This window comes from Falco cherrug, chromosome 3 (genome assembly GCF_023634085.1).
Source record: "Falco cherrug isolate bFalChe1 chromosome 3, bFalChe1.pri, whole genome shotgun sequence".
Taxonomy (NCBI): Eukaryota; Metazoa; Chordata; class Aves; order Falconiformes; family Falconidae; genus Falco; species Falco cherrug.
Window position 1 is genome coordinate 61,854,285 of NC_073699.1, and position 17,148 is coordinate 61,871,432.

At 40.8% G+C, this 17,148-nt stretch overlaps 1 protein-coding gene across 2 annotated transcripts in view; it reads left to right on the top strand.

Annotated features, from left to right (window-relative positions):
• The window catches only part of RAB31 (RAB31, member RAS oncogene family), a 67,564-nt gene that overhangs the window by 43,570 nt on the left and 6,846 nt on the right, over nt 1–17,148 (top strand). For both annotated transcript variants that reach the window (XM_055704987.1, XM_055704988.1), the window contains exons 4-6: nt 1,557–1,628; nt 3,540–3,646; nt 8,405–8,514. In XM_055704987.1, coding sequence (XP_055560962.1) covers nt 1,557–1,628; nt 3,540–3,646; nt 8,405–8,514 — 289 coding nt within the window. The remainder of the gene's footprint in view (nt 1–1,556; nt 1,629–3,539; nt 3,647–8,404; nt 8,515–17,148) is intronic.

The window sequence follows — 17,148 nt, forward strand, 5'->3', positions numbered from 1 at the left end:
AACAGCGTGCTTTAACTTGGTCAGTGCTCAACTGGTCAGGCAGGTCATTGTAGGTCCCTTCCAACTGAAATAGCCTAGCCTAGTCTGTTCTGTTCTAACACACTGGAAATTTCTGTCATGATCTGGAAGCCTTAAAATTCTGGAAAGCGTTCATTGCATTAAACATGCAAGTAATAAAGCCACACACTAAAAGCCTGAAAGGCACACGTCTACCCAACTCCCTCAGGATCTTGGCTGATCCCTTTTCTTCAGACCATGCTTCTTGACTGATTCCTCTTTCTTTTCTAATCCTCCTTCCTGCTGTTTTCTCCTATTAATGAGCTCTCCCACCTGCCTCTCTCCCCAAAACACTTCAGCACTTGACCATCTGTCACAGCTGCTGTGCATCCTTACTGTTACAAAAGAAAGTATCGACCTTGAGCGGGAACGTGTGATCTGTGATAAATAGCTTACCAACTGGTGGATGAACCAATATTGCAAATATCTCGCTTTATACGTTGTATGTGAAATAGCAAGAAATGTGGAGGCAGCTAGATCTGAATGCTCAGTCTGTAAGTACAGTTCTGGGAAGATGGTGTGTCTGGTAAATCTGCAGAGGTTTGCAACGTAACACATGGATCCATGCACGCTCACTGAGCAGTGAGATTTGTACCCTGCTCTAATAATGCATTTGATTTAGGAGTTGACATCAGTTATTAGCTGTAGCTTTATATGAAGCTTTTGAAGATCACTTTGCAAATAAAAAATTGTAAAATGTCTGCGTGAGTACAGTGAAACTAAATGCCTTTTATAAGAAAGATTATTTTTGGTTTGCTTAAGACTGAGTTTAGTTGAATCAGCAGAAAGGCTTTTTGACTTCCTTTCTCTGTGTAATTACAAGCTGAAATTCTAAATCAACTGCTTAGTCATGGTGAATTATGAAAATTATGCTGTTCATTGGCAAGCTGTCGTTATAATAAACATATTTATTATTTGGCTTTTTTTTTCTTAAAGGATGCTTTCCTTGAAACAAAAAGCTGAAGAGTAACTGCAAGAACCCATGTTTTTCAAAATATCTGTCATAGTATATAGGATAAGTAAACATGGCAGGTGTTGAGTTTGTTGACAAGTTAATTTTACCCAATTCATTTGCAATGTTTTATAAAACATGAACCCAGGCTGAATCCGGTCTGTCTGTTACAACTACAAAGCAAAATGTTGTGGTTTGCCAGGGGAAGGGGGTCTGCACGCCGACAGGTTAGGCCTCCAAGTGTAGGTGATTTTCATGTCGAAACTTGTCATGGGAGTCCTTACCCTGTAATGGAAAAGATGCATTGAACCAGTAAGTGCTGATGGCCTAAACCCACTGGGATGAAGAACAGCAGGAGATAAGGGAGCTCTGCTTCCTTGACGTTTAAGGAAAATTAAGAGATGGGCAGCCACCAAAGAGGTCTGTTCTCTGTGGGAAGAAAGTTGATGGTCCTGCCACGGCAAGTCCTGACAAAGTGTGTGATAATTCTGATTTATTAATGCCGTTTTTTTGTTGGGGGGTGGTGGGTGTTGTTATGTTTTAACAGTTTCATTCTTTGGCTCCAATGTACTACCGAGGTTCAGCAGCAGCTGTCATAGTTTATGATATCACCAAGCAGGTAAGACCTTCGGGACACTTTTTGTCTGTGTTAGTCTGTGTTAACTCCTCTGCTTGGGCTGGAGTTGGACTTAAAACCCACAATTGCAGAAGTATTTATGTGTTAATCCCTGTTCATGTCAGTGGGGTATATATGCTTCAATAGTTTGTGTAGGTTTGGATGAAGGTGTCCAGCTGCCTTAAAAAATTACATGAAGTCCTACTTCTGTGTTTAAACTTCATTTAGATAAAACTTTGGAGACTGTATTTTGTCAGTGGTTTTTTGGATTTTGTCTGGCTAAATAGACAGGATAGTATCCTGCAATACCCCCTCCCACCACCACTTACGTTCTCTGCATGAAACTGAATTTTTACTACAAAAAGCTGCTGTCTGTTTTATCAACTGGACAGAAATTCAGTTCTTTGATTTAAAATCTACTGATTTAAAAAATATTTTTAACTAAGCATGTCATCTCATCTTTGGATTCCAGGCCTCATGTCTTAACTTTGAAACCAGTAATGAAATAATAAGTCTCTGACCTTTGTCTCAACATTATTCATTGGGAATGAAAGTTGTATTTTCAGACACAACTGCTCTGGCTCAGTTCTCAGGCAGAGGAAGCTAGGAGGTTCTAGCTGAATGCCTCTTCCACTGCTGCTGAAAGAAACCCCTGCTGATAAAGCTGAGTTAGAAGCGGCATTAATGGATGGATGATCATGATAGTTCACTAGCATTTTATTCCTTTACTGCCAACTGAATTATTTACTGAATTATTTACTACTAGGTTGAGAGGGTTGGCTTGGTTCTCCAGTGCATTAGTGTAATGATCTGTGGCTAATGATGGAGACCACTGTTGCACAGCAGTACTGTTCTTCTTTGCTAATTTGCCAAGAAAATATGAGGAAGAGTGAATTGTGGTGGATTTATGCTTATTTTTAATTTAAATATCTTATAGTTCATCTTGTAATGCATTGTAAGAATAGAGTTTTGTTTTGCCAGCCTTTCTCCAAGCTTGTGTGGAACAGCTCTTGGAATAAAGAGGGGAAAACAGGAGAGGAAAGTCAATGTCTATTTCAGTTTCTGATGCTTAATATTCAGTGCTGATCATTAAAGCAGAATGGATGTTTTTGTCCCAAATAACTGATAGTGCTCTCCCTTCGGTGATACTGATATAGCCATTGCTGATTTAGACACAACCCTTATGTGCACTTCTGAAGGCAAAAAAATTATTAATAATGCATTTGGGAGCTCACTTTGAGTTTCAATTACAATTTCAACCGTGTGTTATAATTAGAATCTCTAGGAACAAAAGTGATTTTAATGCTATTAGTTCATTAGTGTAAAGAAATAGAAAATTTACTATTAAAAGGTAGGTAGCATCAAAAAGTGTTTGAATTTTGTGTTTGGAGGGAAAAGGCCAAGTGAATTGTCACTTGTTTCTTTGGTTTCATGATGAGTAAATTGAGATTTACCAGGTCACAGATTCAGAAATTTGAGAGGAGGGGGGACACTGCGAAAGCTCTCCTGGATGTTACTGGAAGTGTGACAGTGGTTGAGATGGTAATCCACTGGGCAGAGGCTGAAAATGGACAAATGAAGCTCACATCAGAAGTGAAGGAAATTAGCTACTAACTTAAAATAGCTGTAGTAGTTTTTTCATAGCTGAAAGTTCTAAGAAAAACATTCAGCGCTGCTTTGGGTAGGGGCGCAAAGGGGGAAGTGTCTAAGTTCAAGAATTAATTTGAGAAAGTCTTATGACCTACAGTTTGAAAAGCAGATTACATAGACACAGCGATCTTCTTCTGGTCTTGTGATCTATAAAATATTACTGCATTAACACTGTCAAAGCTGTGTTCCTCTACCTTCAAAAAAAATGAGCAATACATCAACAGAGACTAGGCTGTTGGCTTATTCATTATTTCTTTGACTTAGGATTCATTTCATACTTTGAAGAAATGGGTGAAAGAATTAAAAGAACATGGTCCTGAAAACATTGTAATGGCCATTGCTGGAAACAAATGTGATCTTTCTGATATCAGGTAACGCATCCATTTTTGTTGTTGCTTTGGTTGCAGTAACTATATTGTTTCCTTCCTTCAGGTAACCAGTTTGTTTTGTTGTTATAGTAGTATGTAATTTTGGTCAACTATATAGAGTCTTTCATGGTACCAGTGCTTCTACCAGTGTACCACTCACCAGGAGCAGCACATCTTGAATTATGTACTTTTATTTAACCTTTTACTGCCCTTCCTGTGTGTTTGTAAAGTCCACACCCTTTAGCTGCTGAATCATTGGGAATGGAAAAATAATGTCTTTTTTTTTTCAACCTTCCATTCGTGTTAAAAGGTGCAGAATGTATTAAGTGATGAGCAAACCAGCAATGTAAAGCTGGAAGGATGGGCCTGGCGTAGAATAATGCTATTCACAGAGAAACTTTGGGAATTCGTGCTTTGCAGCAACTGAAACTGTCCCATAATACTGGATGTAGACAGTGTATTTTGGGTTTTTTAGGAGCATAACCTCAAGTAAAGCTCGTGTCACCTGCATGAAGCAAAGAACATCCTGGGTAAAAGAGGGGAGGGTTAAATCTTCTCTCCTGCAGAAGAGCCAGGTTGATGCTGTTTGGGATGAAAGTGAAGCTAGTCACTTTTCTGCTTGTTAGCCCTGTTTTGGATTTGCATTTATCCCTTCTGGAAACGGAATCATATTCTGCTGTACAGTAGCGGTCTTTTGTGTCAGTCCATGAGTGTTATTTCTTTATTCAGCTATGAGTACTGATTTAATGGCCATATTTAATGTTTTCCTCGTAGGCTCTCATGATTGTTCAAATACATCCCTCTGTTGTTTTATAATCATTACTTTGGCCCAGGTTCACAAGAGCCCTGAAGCACGTGTGTAACTTCAAGTAAATGGTGCAGTGCTTTATTGAATCAAGGCATCTACAAGAATTGGACCTGTGTGGGTTTTTGGGTTGATTTGTTTGGGGGTTTTTTTGGTGTCCTGTCCCCCTCCACCGCCACCACCGTTAGCCATGAACCAAACAATACTGTAAAGTCACTGCTTTCTCTTAAGACCTGAACGAGCTCTGACACTAGAAGATTCATGGTGTCTGTTTGCCTGAGAATCAGGGACACAGAGAGTGTATTGGCGTCTCCTACATGACATTGTGATACGCTTGTCGACGTGGTGAAATGAAGTCCCGTAAGATAAAACTGAAGGTTTCCAAATATGGAGTAGAAAAAGAGGAAAGGACAATTATAAAGTTAAAACCAAAAACCAGTTAGCACAAATTGGGAGTTTTCGGTTGCCCTGAGAGTCACTTTAAATTTGTTGTTTAAGTGATCCCAGCAATATGATTGCCTGATTAAATCAAGGGTAATAAGTTTGGAGATTGTGACAGATGGCACAAGTTGCAAATGAATCCATAACCAGCCGTGCCCCTGCTTTTGGTAGTGTTTGCCATGGCAGCAAGATTTTAAATACTGTTCCACCAATGACAGGTTAACGTGGGGGCATGAAGAAAAATCTGCACGCCAGAAATGTGAGAAACCTGGGGTTCCTCACAGAGTGTGATCTTCCCGCTGTGTTATTCTTAAACACTACCTGTTGTCTACTGGTTGCTGGCCATCTATTTCTTGCTTCTGTTAAGCCTGTACAGCTCTCCCATGCGGTAAATGTTCTGGTATTTGCATGGTCTTTACTGTACTCTGTAAGCTAATGTTTTGTTTTGTTAGGGAGGGTGCTTTTTTCTCCACATAATTTTGAATAGTTTTGAGAATATTGTTTTCATGCAGTTATTCTTTCCGCATCCCCCAGGCTTTTTTCTTTCTAAAGTCATTTAGTCATGTCCACCTAAAGAGATTTTGGTGGAAAAATAGAAGGCAGTCTAACTTGTACGTGATATGTTTTCACAGTTCTAGAAATCTGATTGTTTAAGCAATACATGCAGCTGTGTGCATTCTCTGGCTGGTTTATATCTTCGAATTTACTTCAGTAAGAATGATTTTTAGGTGAAATGTGTCACCAGTTTATCAGATTGTTTCTAATGAGTAGAAAATGCACGTGCCTTTGGGCACAGAGAATTTAAAAATAAAATGATGTGAGCAGGAGCAAGCTGCTGTTTGTATGCATTTTTGGCATCTCTCTTTAGTTTTGGAGAATTTCTGGCAGATGTTTTGCTGGATATCAGAGACACAGCTGCTATTAAGACTAATGTGAATACAGGCAAAAGAGGACAAGCTCATCCAGTTCAAGTTGATTTCATTCTGCCATCTCTATGACTGTAGGAGATAACGTAAGGAGGAATGAATGGAAGCCATAAGAACCAATTCTCTTCCTTTGAGGAAAGACTGGCACTGTTTCTCATAATCATTGACCATGTTACCCTCCTCATTTAGCACCTAAAATTTGGTTTTGAGCGGCCAAGGTGGATTTGGGACACTCAGGGGTCATTTCTCAGTGTTGTTAATAGGCTGTCAGCAGTTTTTGGCACTCTGTTGAAGTAAATTTCTTCTCCACTTTGAAGGGACTGTCTGCAGATAGACAGGCCATTTTGTTTAGTATATAGCCTCATCTTTGTTATAGTACTGTCAACTCTAGTACTGTTGAGTATTTGGCATGCTTTAATAGTAATATACTTTTCCTTCTGATATGTGTCCTGTCCTTCTGACAGGTCATTAAAAAGTAGTTTCCAAGACAGGAGCCGAGACTCCAATGTTAAAAAGTTTTGAGTGTCCAAAATGTTTTTGGAGCATTATAGAAGTCAATAGGCATTACAGCAACTAAGAAGTGTTTGCTTCCCTATAAATATGGTGCATCTTCTTAACAAATGTGTTCACTGGAAATTGCCAGATCCTTTGTTAAGAGAATTCGGCAGAATTTTGTGTTCAGATCTTCCCTCTATGCATCCAGAATATTTCATCATTCAGTAATTACTTAGAAAATCTCAAGGGAGATTGGATCAATAGGATGATTTGGAAAGGATAAAGTGAAATAATTGACATCTCTCTAAACTTTTCCTGTAGCCCTCGAATAACACTTTCTCAACACTCCACTGATGGTTCTTGCCTTTGTCCTTCACCTCATCTTGTTTGTATTCATCTGTCAGCTTAGAATTCAAGCATTTTTGGTTTTCTATTTTGACAAGGTAGGATCTGAGCAATGTTGACATCCAGATTATGATAACGCCGCTTGATGTATGCAGCTTTCTTGGTGTCGGGAGCACTGGATGGCATGATAATTATTGCCCACGTGCTGTGGACATTTGTAGGTTTCCTTTAGAAGTGTCGTTACAGAAGACTTAAGATATTTCCTTGGAATAATCTCACTTGCTGCAGTTTTACTGTTTCCTTGATTCCTGAAGTTTGCTTTCTCATCTAAACTACAGCCAGTTTTTGTCTTCATTACATACCCCTGTGCTCTCAAATTTCTTCCTTTACTGTTGTTTGAATAATATGTTAGAGAGTGAATGAAGCTCCTTTTTTCTATCTCCAGGGCTATCCGCAGATGGTGAAACCTTTCATAATAAAGGCCAAGGTGCCATTTCAGAAATAGTAAGGGGAATGCTGCCTTCCCTGTGTCTTCTGCAATAAAAAGACATGTAATACAAAGAAGTGAGCAATGGAAACAAGCTGTGTGAATCCAGATGCTGGAATTGCAGGCTAATTTTTTGAAAACCACTTGTAATAAATCAGGCAATTATTCTGCTTCTCTGCATGTTTCCCATGAGCAGCAGATCCAATTTATTTAAAAAATATACCTCCATAAACCAATTGGGAAATTGCATTGTTGTGCTTCCACCTAGGTACCTTCTGTTAAAGTCAGAGGCACTCATACTAGGAGGAAATTGTGCTAGGAGTCTCTGAGTTGGTACATCGGAGCTGTGGGGTGAAGGAGTTGGTGCAAATTCTGCATGTGCAATAGCTATAAAGACACACCAAACACATCAGATGATGTATTGAACAACTAGTAGAAAACTAGTGTTGGCAGCCTGGTGTCTCAGCATGTGCTCCCTGACTAGGGATACATAGGGTGCCTGTTGGCATGTTCAGTCTCTGATTCTAAGCTGCTGCTCAAAAATCAGGAACAGTGGTGGTTACAGGCAGCAGTGGACACAGGCAGATTCAGCTTTGCCACCTGCCCGAGGCAGATTACGAGGTCAGCATGGAGCTTGCTTTGTGTCTGAAGCAGAGGTCTTCTGCACATTGTAAAATGCATTTACCAGCTTTTGGTACTCCCCCAGTGAACCTGGCACTCCCAGACTGATCTTGCCAATGTGCTTGGGTCAGTGGCTTTCTTATTTCTTTCAGCATCTCTCTTATTTTCTTGCTGCTTGCAAACACTTAAGCATATGATGCTCTTATCATTTTCTTCCGCAGCAGTCGTGCCCTATCTTGTTTGAACACTCGGTGTGGACAGTGCTGGTTGCTGCCTGGATTAGCAGAGCTGTATGTCTTTTTCTCTAGTGTTTCAATGCTTTTCTTATTTGGGTCAGGTTTAAAAATCAAACAGATGGGGTTGTCATGTAAATTATCTTCCTTTTTCCAAGGCAAAGATTCAGCAGCAAGTCCAAGAAATCTGCAGATTGATCATTGGTGAAACTTTGATAATTTGAATATGGTGATCTAAATGGTATAAGAAGAAGAAAGATAGTGCTACTTTTGCAGAAAAGAATGGAAGAATAGCATACAAATGCTCATCTGTTTAGGCTGTATTTAATGTCTTTCTCCCACCCCCCAATTAAGTTCTTTTTGAAAATTTGTTTTCTTTTATTTGTAATTTTTTTTTTTTTAATTTAGGGAGGTTCCTATGAAGGATGCCAGAGAATATGCAGAATCTATAGGTGCAATTGTTGTTGAAACCAGTGCAAAGAATGCTGTTAACATTGAAGAACTTTTTCAAGGAATAAGTAAGTCAGTGCTCCCTTTATTTATCTGTTTGTTTATTTGTAATTATTTGGAGGTCTGAAAATACCTGTCTGGTTTGGGTCTGAAAATTTTTTTCCCAAGGACATCAAGAAATCCACTGGGCCAGTAGTATGGCTGCTGTTCATGCAGATGAAAACTAAGAATGACTTGGAACACACCAGAGCAAAACATAGTAGATTTTAGATATGGGGTAAGCCTATTCCTTCTAAATCTGTGTATAAATGCTGACCTGGGCCACTTCTGTTTCAGACCAACCCTGCTGTAGAGGCAATACCATTGCTCTTATCATCATGTTGATAAAAATTTAAATGTTGAGAAATGCACCTGGAAGGCTATGATAAGTAGAAAATAGTCATTGCAGTGGAATCAATTTAAAAAAAACTATTTTCTCTCCAGGTCTCTTAAACAAGATGAGATTGACATTCCTTGTGAGGAGAATAAAAAACAGTCTTGTTCAGTTTGCCTCCTAGGGGTTCCAGTTTTGGTCTCTGGCTGCAAGTGGGAAGGACCTTGCAGGTTGGAAGGCACCTCAGGAGACCTTCAGTCTGACTTTCCACTGACAACAGACTTGATAGTGAATTCAGACTAGGTTGCTTGGGCCGTTGTCTGGCTAGGCCTGAGAGCAGAGGTTCCGCAACCTCTCTGGGTGGCCGAGTCTGATGTTTAAACAGTCCTCATGGTGGCATCCCTCAGGTGTATCCAGTCAGAACCTCTCCTGATTCAGTTCACGGCCACCATTGCTCATGGTCCCGGAGGCACCACAGTAAAGAGTCTGGCTCTGTCTTACCAGCAGCCCTGCCCGTGGGTATGAACAGGCAGCTTTGCAGTCCCCCAAAGCCGTCTCGTCTGCAGAGTGGACAGGCCCCGTTTCCTCAGCCTCTCCTTGCAGGCCAAGCGCTCCAGCCCCCTGGCTGTCTTGGTGGCCCTCCTCTGAACTTGTGCCAGTTTGACGTTTTTCTTGTATTGTGGGGCCCAGAAGTGGACACATTACTCAGCTTGTGTTAGACTGTCTAGAACTACCTCACCTGATATACTGGCTTGGCTCTGGTTGGTATGATTTAGGGTGCTGTTGGCCATCTTTGCTGCAGGGTGCACTGCTGGCTTCTGCTCAGCTTGCTGCCCTCAGGTCTTTTTTGGCAGAGCTGCTTCCCGGGCAGCCAGTCCCCAGCCTGTCTCATAGCCAGAGGCTCTGCCTTCCCACAAGCAGGACTTGGCATTTGTCATTTCTGAACCACATAAGGCTCCTGTTGTCCCATTTTTACTCCCCGCGTCCCCCGCCCCCCCCCGCCCCATCCTGAGGCGATCTGAACAGCAGCCCTGCCCTCAAGGGTATTGAATGCACTCCTGGGTTGGGTATCATCTGAGGGCTGAAGTGAATGCATATGTTCTCCTCCTTCAGGACACTGATAAAAGGTATTAAGCAAGGTACTTCACTTGTAACTGGCCTACTGACAGATACATGCTATTAACCACTGGCCTTTAAGTCTGATGATCCAGCCAGTTTTTCACACAGCTGTCTGCCTATCTAGACTATAATATCCCAGCTTGGATGTACCAGGATGCTCTAGGAGAAAGTATCAGAAGCCTTGCTAAAGTCAAGGTAGACAACATCCAATGCTCTCCCTCAATCGCAGATCCAGTTGTACTGTTACTTAGGGCAACTAGGTTGGCTGGACATGGTGTGCCCTCGGTAAGTCCGTGCTGACTGGTCCTGGTCACCTCCTTCCATTTTGTGTGCTCAGAAGCAGCTTCTGAAATTATTTGATCTGTGATTTTCCCAGGAAGCAGAGTGAGGCTAACCAGCCTGTAGATCCATGGCTTGTCACTGCCCTTTCTGAAGACAAACATAACATTCACCTTTCTTCAGTCATAGGGATTCTCCCTCATTGTCCACAACCTTTCAAAACCAATAGATAGGGATGATAAGGAACAGCTTTGCAGTGGCATTGGCTTGTACTCTGTATCCTCAGGCTTGTATGGGTTGAGATTTCTTAAGAGCTCTGTGACTCATCCTCTTCCAGTACTGGTGGTTCTTCCTTTCCCTGAATTCCTGTTTTGGGGTGCAGAGGCCTAGGAGACAGCAAGTCCAGAAACTCCACTTTATTTCCCTGAAGTCTTTTATTTTATTTCACATATTCATAATCCGCTCATATTATCTACCACACTTCGTCTGAGGTGGGGCCTACTCAAGTGTTTGCTTCACTTGCCTGGGATGTATTTTGAAATGGTTAATGAGAACTGATATTCCTAGAATACGCCACCTTTCTTCTACCTCCTTTAAAAAAAGGAGTGTGTGACATGGCTGTCTGGAGGAACCGGTTCTTTCTTGTGACAGTTTACTGATTGTCTGCGTCTGATGTTTGTGAATGTTCTTGAGGAGGAGCACATCCTTGCCATGTAATTAGATAATTAGTTTCTGTCTTTGATAGGCAATGCTGCAGCTGGCAGCATACACTGTCCCTAATAATGGATATAATAAATGAAAATCAGCTAAATTCAGTTTAGTATGAACTAGATACCCAGGCAAGTGCACTTAATTCCACAGGCAATTATTTCTATATATAGAAATATTTGGTCTCAGTGAATGTTCTCGTGACCTTATCAAATACTCAGTGGAGAGAAAGGAGAGAGTTGGTAGTGTACGTTTATAGAAACATAGTGGAAACCAAGTGAAAAACGCTTAATTAGCAGGAGAATTAAGTAGCATGATTGTGACTGGGCAGAGGGCAGGGATAACTTTGGGATGCTTGATACCACTTCAGTCTTTGTGCAGTTTCCAGAAAAGTCTGGCTATGGCTAACTTGCCTGGCAGCATTTCTGCCTTTTCAGTGTATGAAGTCCTTCTGTGGCCATGTCTCCTTCCCTGTTGACTAATTTTATTTGTGCGGTGCCCTAGAAGTCATGCTGCAGCTTTAGTTTGCCTTTCACACTGCCTGACAGTTCGTGTCCTTCTCTTTGTGCTGCTGTAGAAGGGCATGGTGCAGCTCCCCGTCCTCTGACCAGGGACACAACAACTTCTGTTTACCTTGGATCTTGTAGGTAGACTGTGTTGGCTGTTTTACAGCCTAGATTTGGAAGCGTATTCCAACATGCATGGATAATTTCTCCATTAAAAACCTTCTTGAAATTGATACCCCAAACAGAAAGGGTAGGCTACATTTTAATTTAGCTGAGAAAATTGCCTCCTGCTTGCTTATGCTTTTCATTTCCCAGGGGTATTTTAACATAATCATTTTTGCTTCCTAAGGTGTCTAGCAACTGTCTCTTTTCCAGGGAAAATGTTGTAAACGGAGTGGAATAGTATAATGGGAAGAACTTACTTGACATAATGATATAAAAAAGGTGGAACATAAAAGGGGAACTGGGATGTTTTGCTGACAACCAGATAAATCTTGGAAAAATTATAGAGATTACAGACAGTTCACTTCATTTGTCAGGTTATTATATGACACTGTTTTTAAACAATTTTTTTACAATAAGTTTCTCTCAGGGTTTGAGGATTTGACTGCTTTGAGGGATGTCTTAATAACAGTCTCGACACAAATCCGTTGTCCTTAATTCTTCTCAGGAAAATACAAGATGTGAAAGACTAGAATTAGTCAGTTTCTGATTTTTTGAAGGTGAGGCAAACTGGCAGGAGAGGGACTCTGCCGTCAGTGTACTCATATGAATAAGGCTGAGGAAGCAGACTGTGCACAAGAGTCAGCCAAGTCTGTGTTCTCTGTGCCGGAGAGTTTTCACCGAGTTGCGTAATGGGATGCAGCTCCTGGCTGATTGTTGTACCCCTGTGATTTCAGATGGCAAGCCACTGCACTTACCCTGGTTACATTTAGCACTGCCTTACTGAAGGCTTGCTGTGACTGTGAAACAGCACGTGGCTGTTTTCTCTGTAAACAAGAAAATAATATTTTTAGTACAGTTGTATATTCCCCACTTGGGCTAAATTTTTCCTAGTGCCTTTCTTGAAAGGTTTTTGATGTAAAAAGCGCTTAACATTATAGTGGTTTTTCTCATGTTCCAGTAGTTTAAAAGCCGAGTGTTTATAGGACCAAATGTTATTAACTTTTTATTCTGAGCCTTAGAAGAATCATAGGCACAGCAGCTCCTTGTCACTGGTTTATACTTCAGCAGCAGCAGCAAAAATTCCAGGAATGTATTATACAATAGCAGTATAATACAGTATAAAATTGTGTCTGTGCAGGAGGTCATACCAGTTCTGTATTACCCCTTCTTGGTCGTGGGGCTTTGGTCCGCTGACCACTGCTTGTGCCTGGGAAGGCAGCTTGCCCGTTAAAACTTTTTTAATTTTCAGTGACTAAACAAGCTGCCCCAAGTGTACTGTCATTTAATAGCAATCACACCCTTGTAATTGTCAGACACCTGTTCATTTAACAATTCAAATAAGCCTTTGTTACCTTACTCAAATCTAGTACGCACCCAGCTGTTTCTCTGCAGCCTGTGTGTATTGCCTGTTACCCTGGGCATGAAGGTGCCCCAGACAGGAAAGAGAAGATTACGTAAAAGCCATGCCGAGACTGTACCTCCCAGGTTAACACTAGTCTGTATCAGTAGGTCCAAAGGTAAACAGGTGGCAGGATAAGTAAGCTGCTGAAGAATACATAGCCAAGTGAAATATGAAACGAACATGTGCCTAAACAAAAAAAATAAACTATGGGCACGCAATTATTACTTTTTTTTTTTTTTTAAGTCTGGCAAATCATAGAATCGTAGAATGGTTTAGGTTGGAAGGGACCTTAAAGATCACCTAGTTCCAACCCCCCTGCAGTGGGCAAGGGCACCTTCCACCTTCCACTAGACCAGTTTGCTCAAAGCCCCATCCAGCCTGGCCTTGAACACTTCCAGGGATGGGGCATCCACAGCTTCTCTGGGCGTTGGAGGTTAGTGTGCTACCAAAGGGGACAAGATTGAAGCATTTTAGCATCTTTCGTCAATGGTGAGAGGGAAGCAAGTAAGATTATCAGAATCACTCTACAGAAAGTGTGTAAAGAGCTGTTAGCACACTAGGTCTTACTGATGCTGTTTCTATGAGGAGAGACAGGCTGATGTTTAAAAATCCAGATAAGGATGTTCTTGCTAGGCAAGGCTTCCTGAAAAGAGCAGAGAGTTTCTGACTCGGGATACAACCTTTCATATGGTAAATGCTCAGTTATAAATGTATGAAGCTATTGATTTTCTGTTGCCTTGCCGGTAGCTCATATATTGAATATTTAATGTAACCCAAATACTTGTTTCCTAGAAATACTGGGAGATTAAAAAAAAAAACAAACCAAAAATGAAAAAAGAAAAACAAACCCAGTCTCTACAGTTTATAGTTTAACCAGTTGTATACTGGGCAAACTAGAGAGGAATGTGTGACATGTCTGTCTGTGGAATGGGGAGGGATCATTTCCAGCAAATGCTCAATGTTTGCACTGACTCGGATAGACTTGGATGGGTGGAATTGCAGATGGGCAATTTTCAAGCTTTGTGAGTGATGAGTTTTCATCCTTTATCTGCTGATCTGCGGATATCTGTGAACTACTTTGAAGAGGTCTATGAAAGACGTTTTAAGAGAAGCAAGTATGTTTATATTATGAAGCAGTTCACATACACCATTTTTAAGGCAGCCCAAGCTCATAACTGACATTTTGTAGGGTTGTTGAGCCCAAGCTCATAATTGACACCCTGTGAGAGGATGGAAAAACATTGCCCTAACTTATGTTTGACATTATATTCTTTACAGTTTATGCTCCCTGTATTCTAGTATTAGTTCTTCTCTTGCTTTCAAATTTTAATGAATAAAGCAAAAGTTACTGGCCTTTGGACTACTCCTAAAGTTAAACTTACGAGGTCCTGAATTTCTCTCCAACCATAGGGGAGAGCTCTTCAACATAAGCTAGTAAATAAGCCGAAACAGCCCAATGTTAATTACAGCAGGACCTCAAATCAAGGTTGGATCTCTTAGTAATTAAAGTTACTAGGAATTCTGTGGTTTACTTTGGTGCCTGTAAAATTTACATATTTTTTTTCTGCAGATTTTAATTAAATGAGCAAAATCTAGTTGTATTTCTGCTGCTCCTAGCAAGAACTTCAATTTCAGCAATCTGTGCTTTTGCTTAAGAAAAAAAAGGCTTTATTTTCTTGCATGGAGATGCTGTTAGGTATGCTATTAGGAGTATTAACAGAATTGCAAGTTAACTACGTTTAGTTATGCAATATCCTTTATTGTAAATATGCATTACCTTGCATGTAAACTTACAACATGAAGTAAACAGCAGTCATATCTGTAAATTGGGGAAATCCTGCCCCACTGCGAGTATGGGAGAGGAGAAGAAACTAGAGACTGACCAGTGGGCCAAGCTTTATAATCTATGTGAGAGATGTGGGGAACTTGTAGAATACCAGTGAAACCAGTTTCAAAGGATGAAAGTATTTGGGGAGGTAAGAGTGCCTGTCTTAAGCCCTACACGTGCACAAAGTCTTGTACCCAAATGCCAAAACTGTTGGATGGGATGTGGCTGCTTCGTTCTGCCATAACTTCACAGATGTCCGTGCTTTATTAATGAGTTCTACAGAGAGCAATGCTTTGCAGGGGTTTACCTTGCTGTGACACAGCTCGCAATTTTAGGAGGAGTTTCTGGCCATTATATAGCTGTTGTCTGCCTTTGCTCAGGTGAGCCATAAGAGCTGTGGCAGCTGCTAGTCTGTTGCTCTGGGGCAGTGTGAAATGAATTTCACATTCTGCACTAATGAAAATATCCCCTTCCTCCAGCCTCCTAAAAAAATCAAGTTGTACCTGATTTTCAGGAAGAGAACACATGGGAGAAATGTGCAGAATGCCACCGTGCAGCACTGTGATGTCTTGCTTTTTATGCCCTTAGCAGAATTGTTGTAGTTGTGTTAGGTGGTAGGACTGTGTGGTTCTTTTGAACTTTTGACTTAACGTGGATATGCCAGCTCAGGTTGATCACATCACGGTCTGTTTCCACAGTAGACAAGTATTTGTTCAATGCACTGTTGTGTTTGTCCCTTTGTCAGCATGGTAACCACTTGTGGGGTTTTTTTCCTTATGCTCAGCTTTAAGGCTGTTTCCAGCTGTTCATGCAGTCTTGTACAGGTCAGTGATGAAACTAGTTTCATGTTAAAAAAAAAAACCAAACCAAAAAGCTCAACTCCAAGCCTGATTTTTCTGAGCCTAATGGATGTCTCGGCTTGCAACTGGAGCATCACATTCAAAAAGGAACGAGGAGGGCAGATTCTTTTGCTGTGATGATACATCCTGCTTCCAGCTGCAGCAGAGCAATGCCCATCTGCCTTTCTTCAAGTTCTACTTGCAGAGTTTTCACCCAGTCCCTGCTGTCTCTGTTGCTTCCCTGTTCCAGTTTTCATTTTTCTCCCTTTCCATTTTGTTTATCTCTTGTCCCACCCTCCCATTTCACAACCTCTTTGCCTCTGGCACTCTCAGAACAGCAACTCCCAGAGTGCTGATTAATCTCTTTAACAAATCTCAGATTCAATAGCAGGAGTTGGAACTCTGCCAGGCATTGGAGAAGACTCTGACCTTCATCTGGACTGTCTTGGCCCAACTCAAACGTGCCAGAAAGGAGATGCAATTGATGTAGTGCTTCTCACCTGTCAACCTGGGTGGTTCAGAACTGTGACAATTTCTGTAACCCCCACATTTGAGCAGTATCTTGTGACACTATTTTACACATCCTGGTGTGTTTACTGAGATGAGATCATGGAGGACCCCAAGACATCAGCATGAATGTGCAGAGGTTACAGACAGTTTTGTTGCACAAAATCTGTGAAACATGGTGTGAACATTAATGAAATGAAACTGAAGTATATAATCAGATAATTAATTAATGCAAGTGCAAAATCTAATTTTTAAATTGCAGTCAGAGCATCTCACTCCATAGTAATATCAGTAATGGGAACTATATGAATCTTTCATACTGTCACAGTAATAGTGTATCCCTAAACTCCTCATTTTACTAGTTCATCTGCAGAGTTTAGATAAATATACACACATCTGCTTTTCTCTATGTGATTGACCGTTTTATCTGTAATCCTAAGATGTGCTGTTGGTAGAAGACTATATGTTGTCTAGTTTGTCATCTTTAAGTTAAGCAACAGATGAGTTCAGTCTCTCATGGACCTTTTGAGCTGATTCTGCCTTAACAGAGTAGTCTTTGGTTTGAAGAGGAATTGTCTTAATCTTTTTATTTCTTCAGCAGGAGAATTGCAGGGCTGGATGTCAAAGCACTACTATTCCTTTCTGATGTGGACTGGATGAAAGAAATAGCATAAATTAACAATGTTATAGGCTATCTATTACAGAGGTATTTTTTATTGCTCTGGAACAGAGACTATGTATGCCAGTGAGATATATGTTTTAAATGAGTATATACTTTCTAAAATGAATTCACTTTATGACCTCTGTTGATGCTGACTCGGTGCCAGCTATATTTGTGTTTGTGTCAGCAATATTGAAGCTGTATTTATCAAGAGCTGAATGACAAGATGAGATGATCGCAGTGCTTTTAGGTAGCAATAGTGATTGAGCTGGTTTAGAAGCAGGGAGTGTAGATGCAGGCTCAGCATTTCACTGT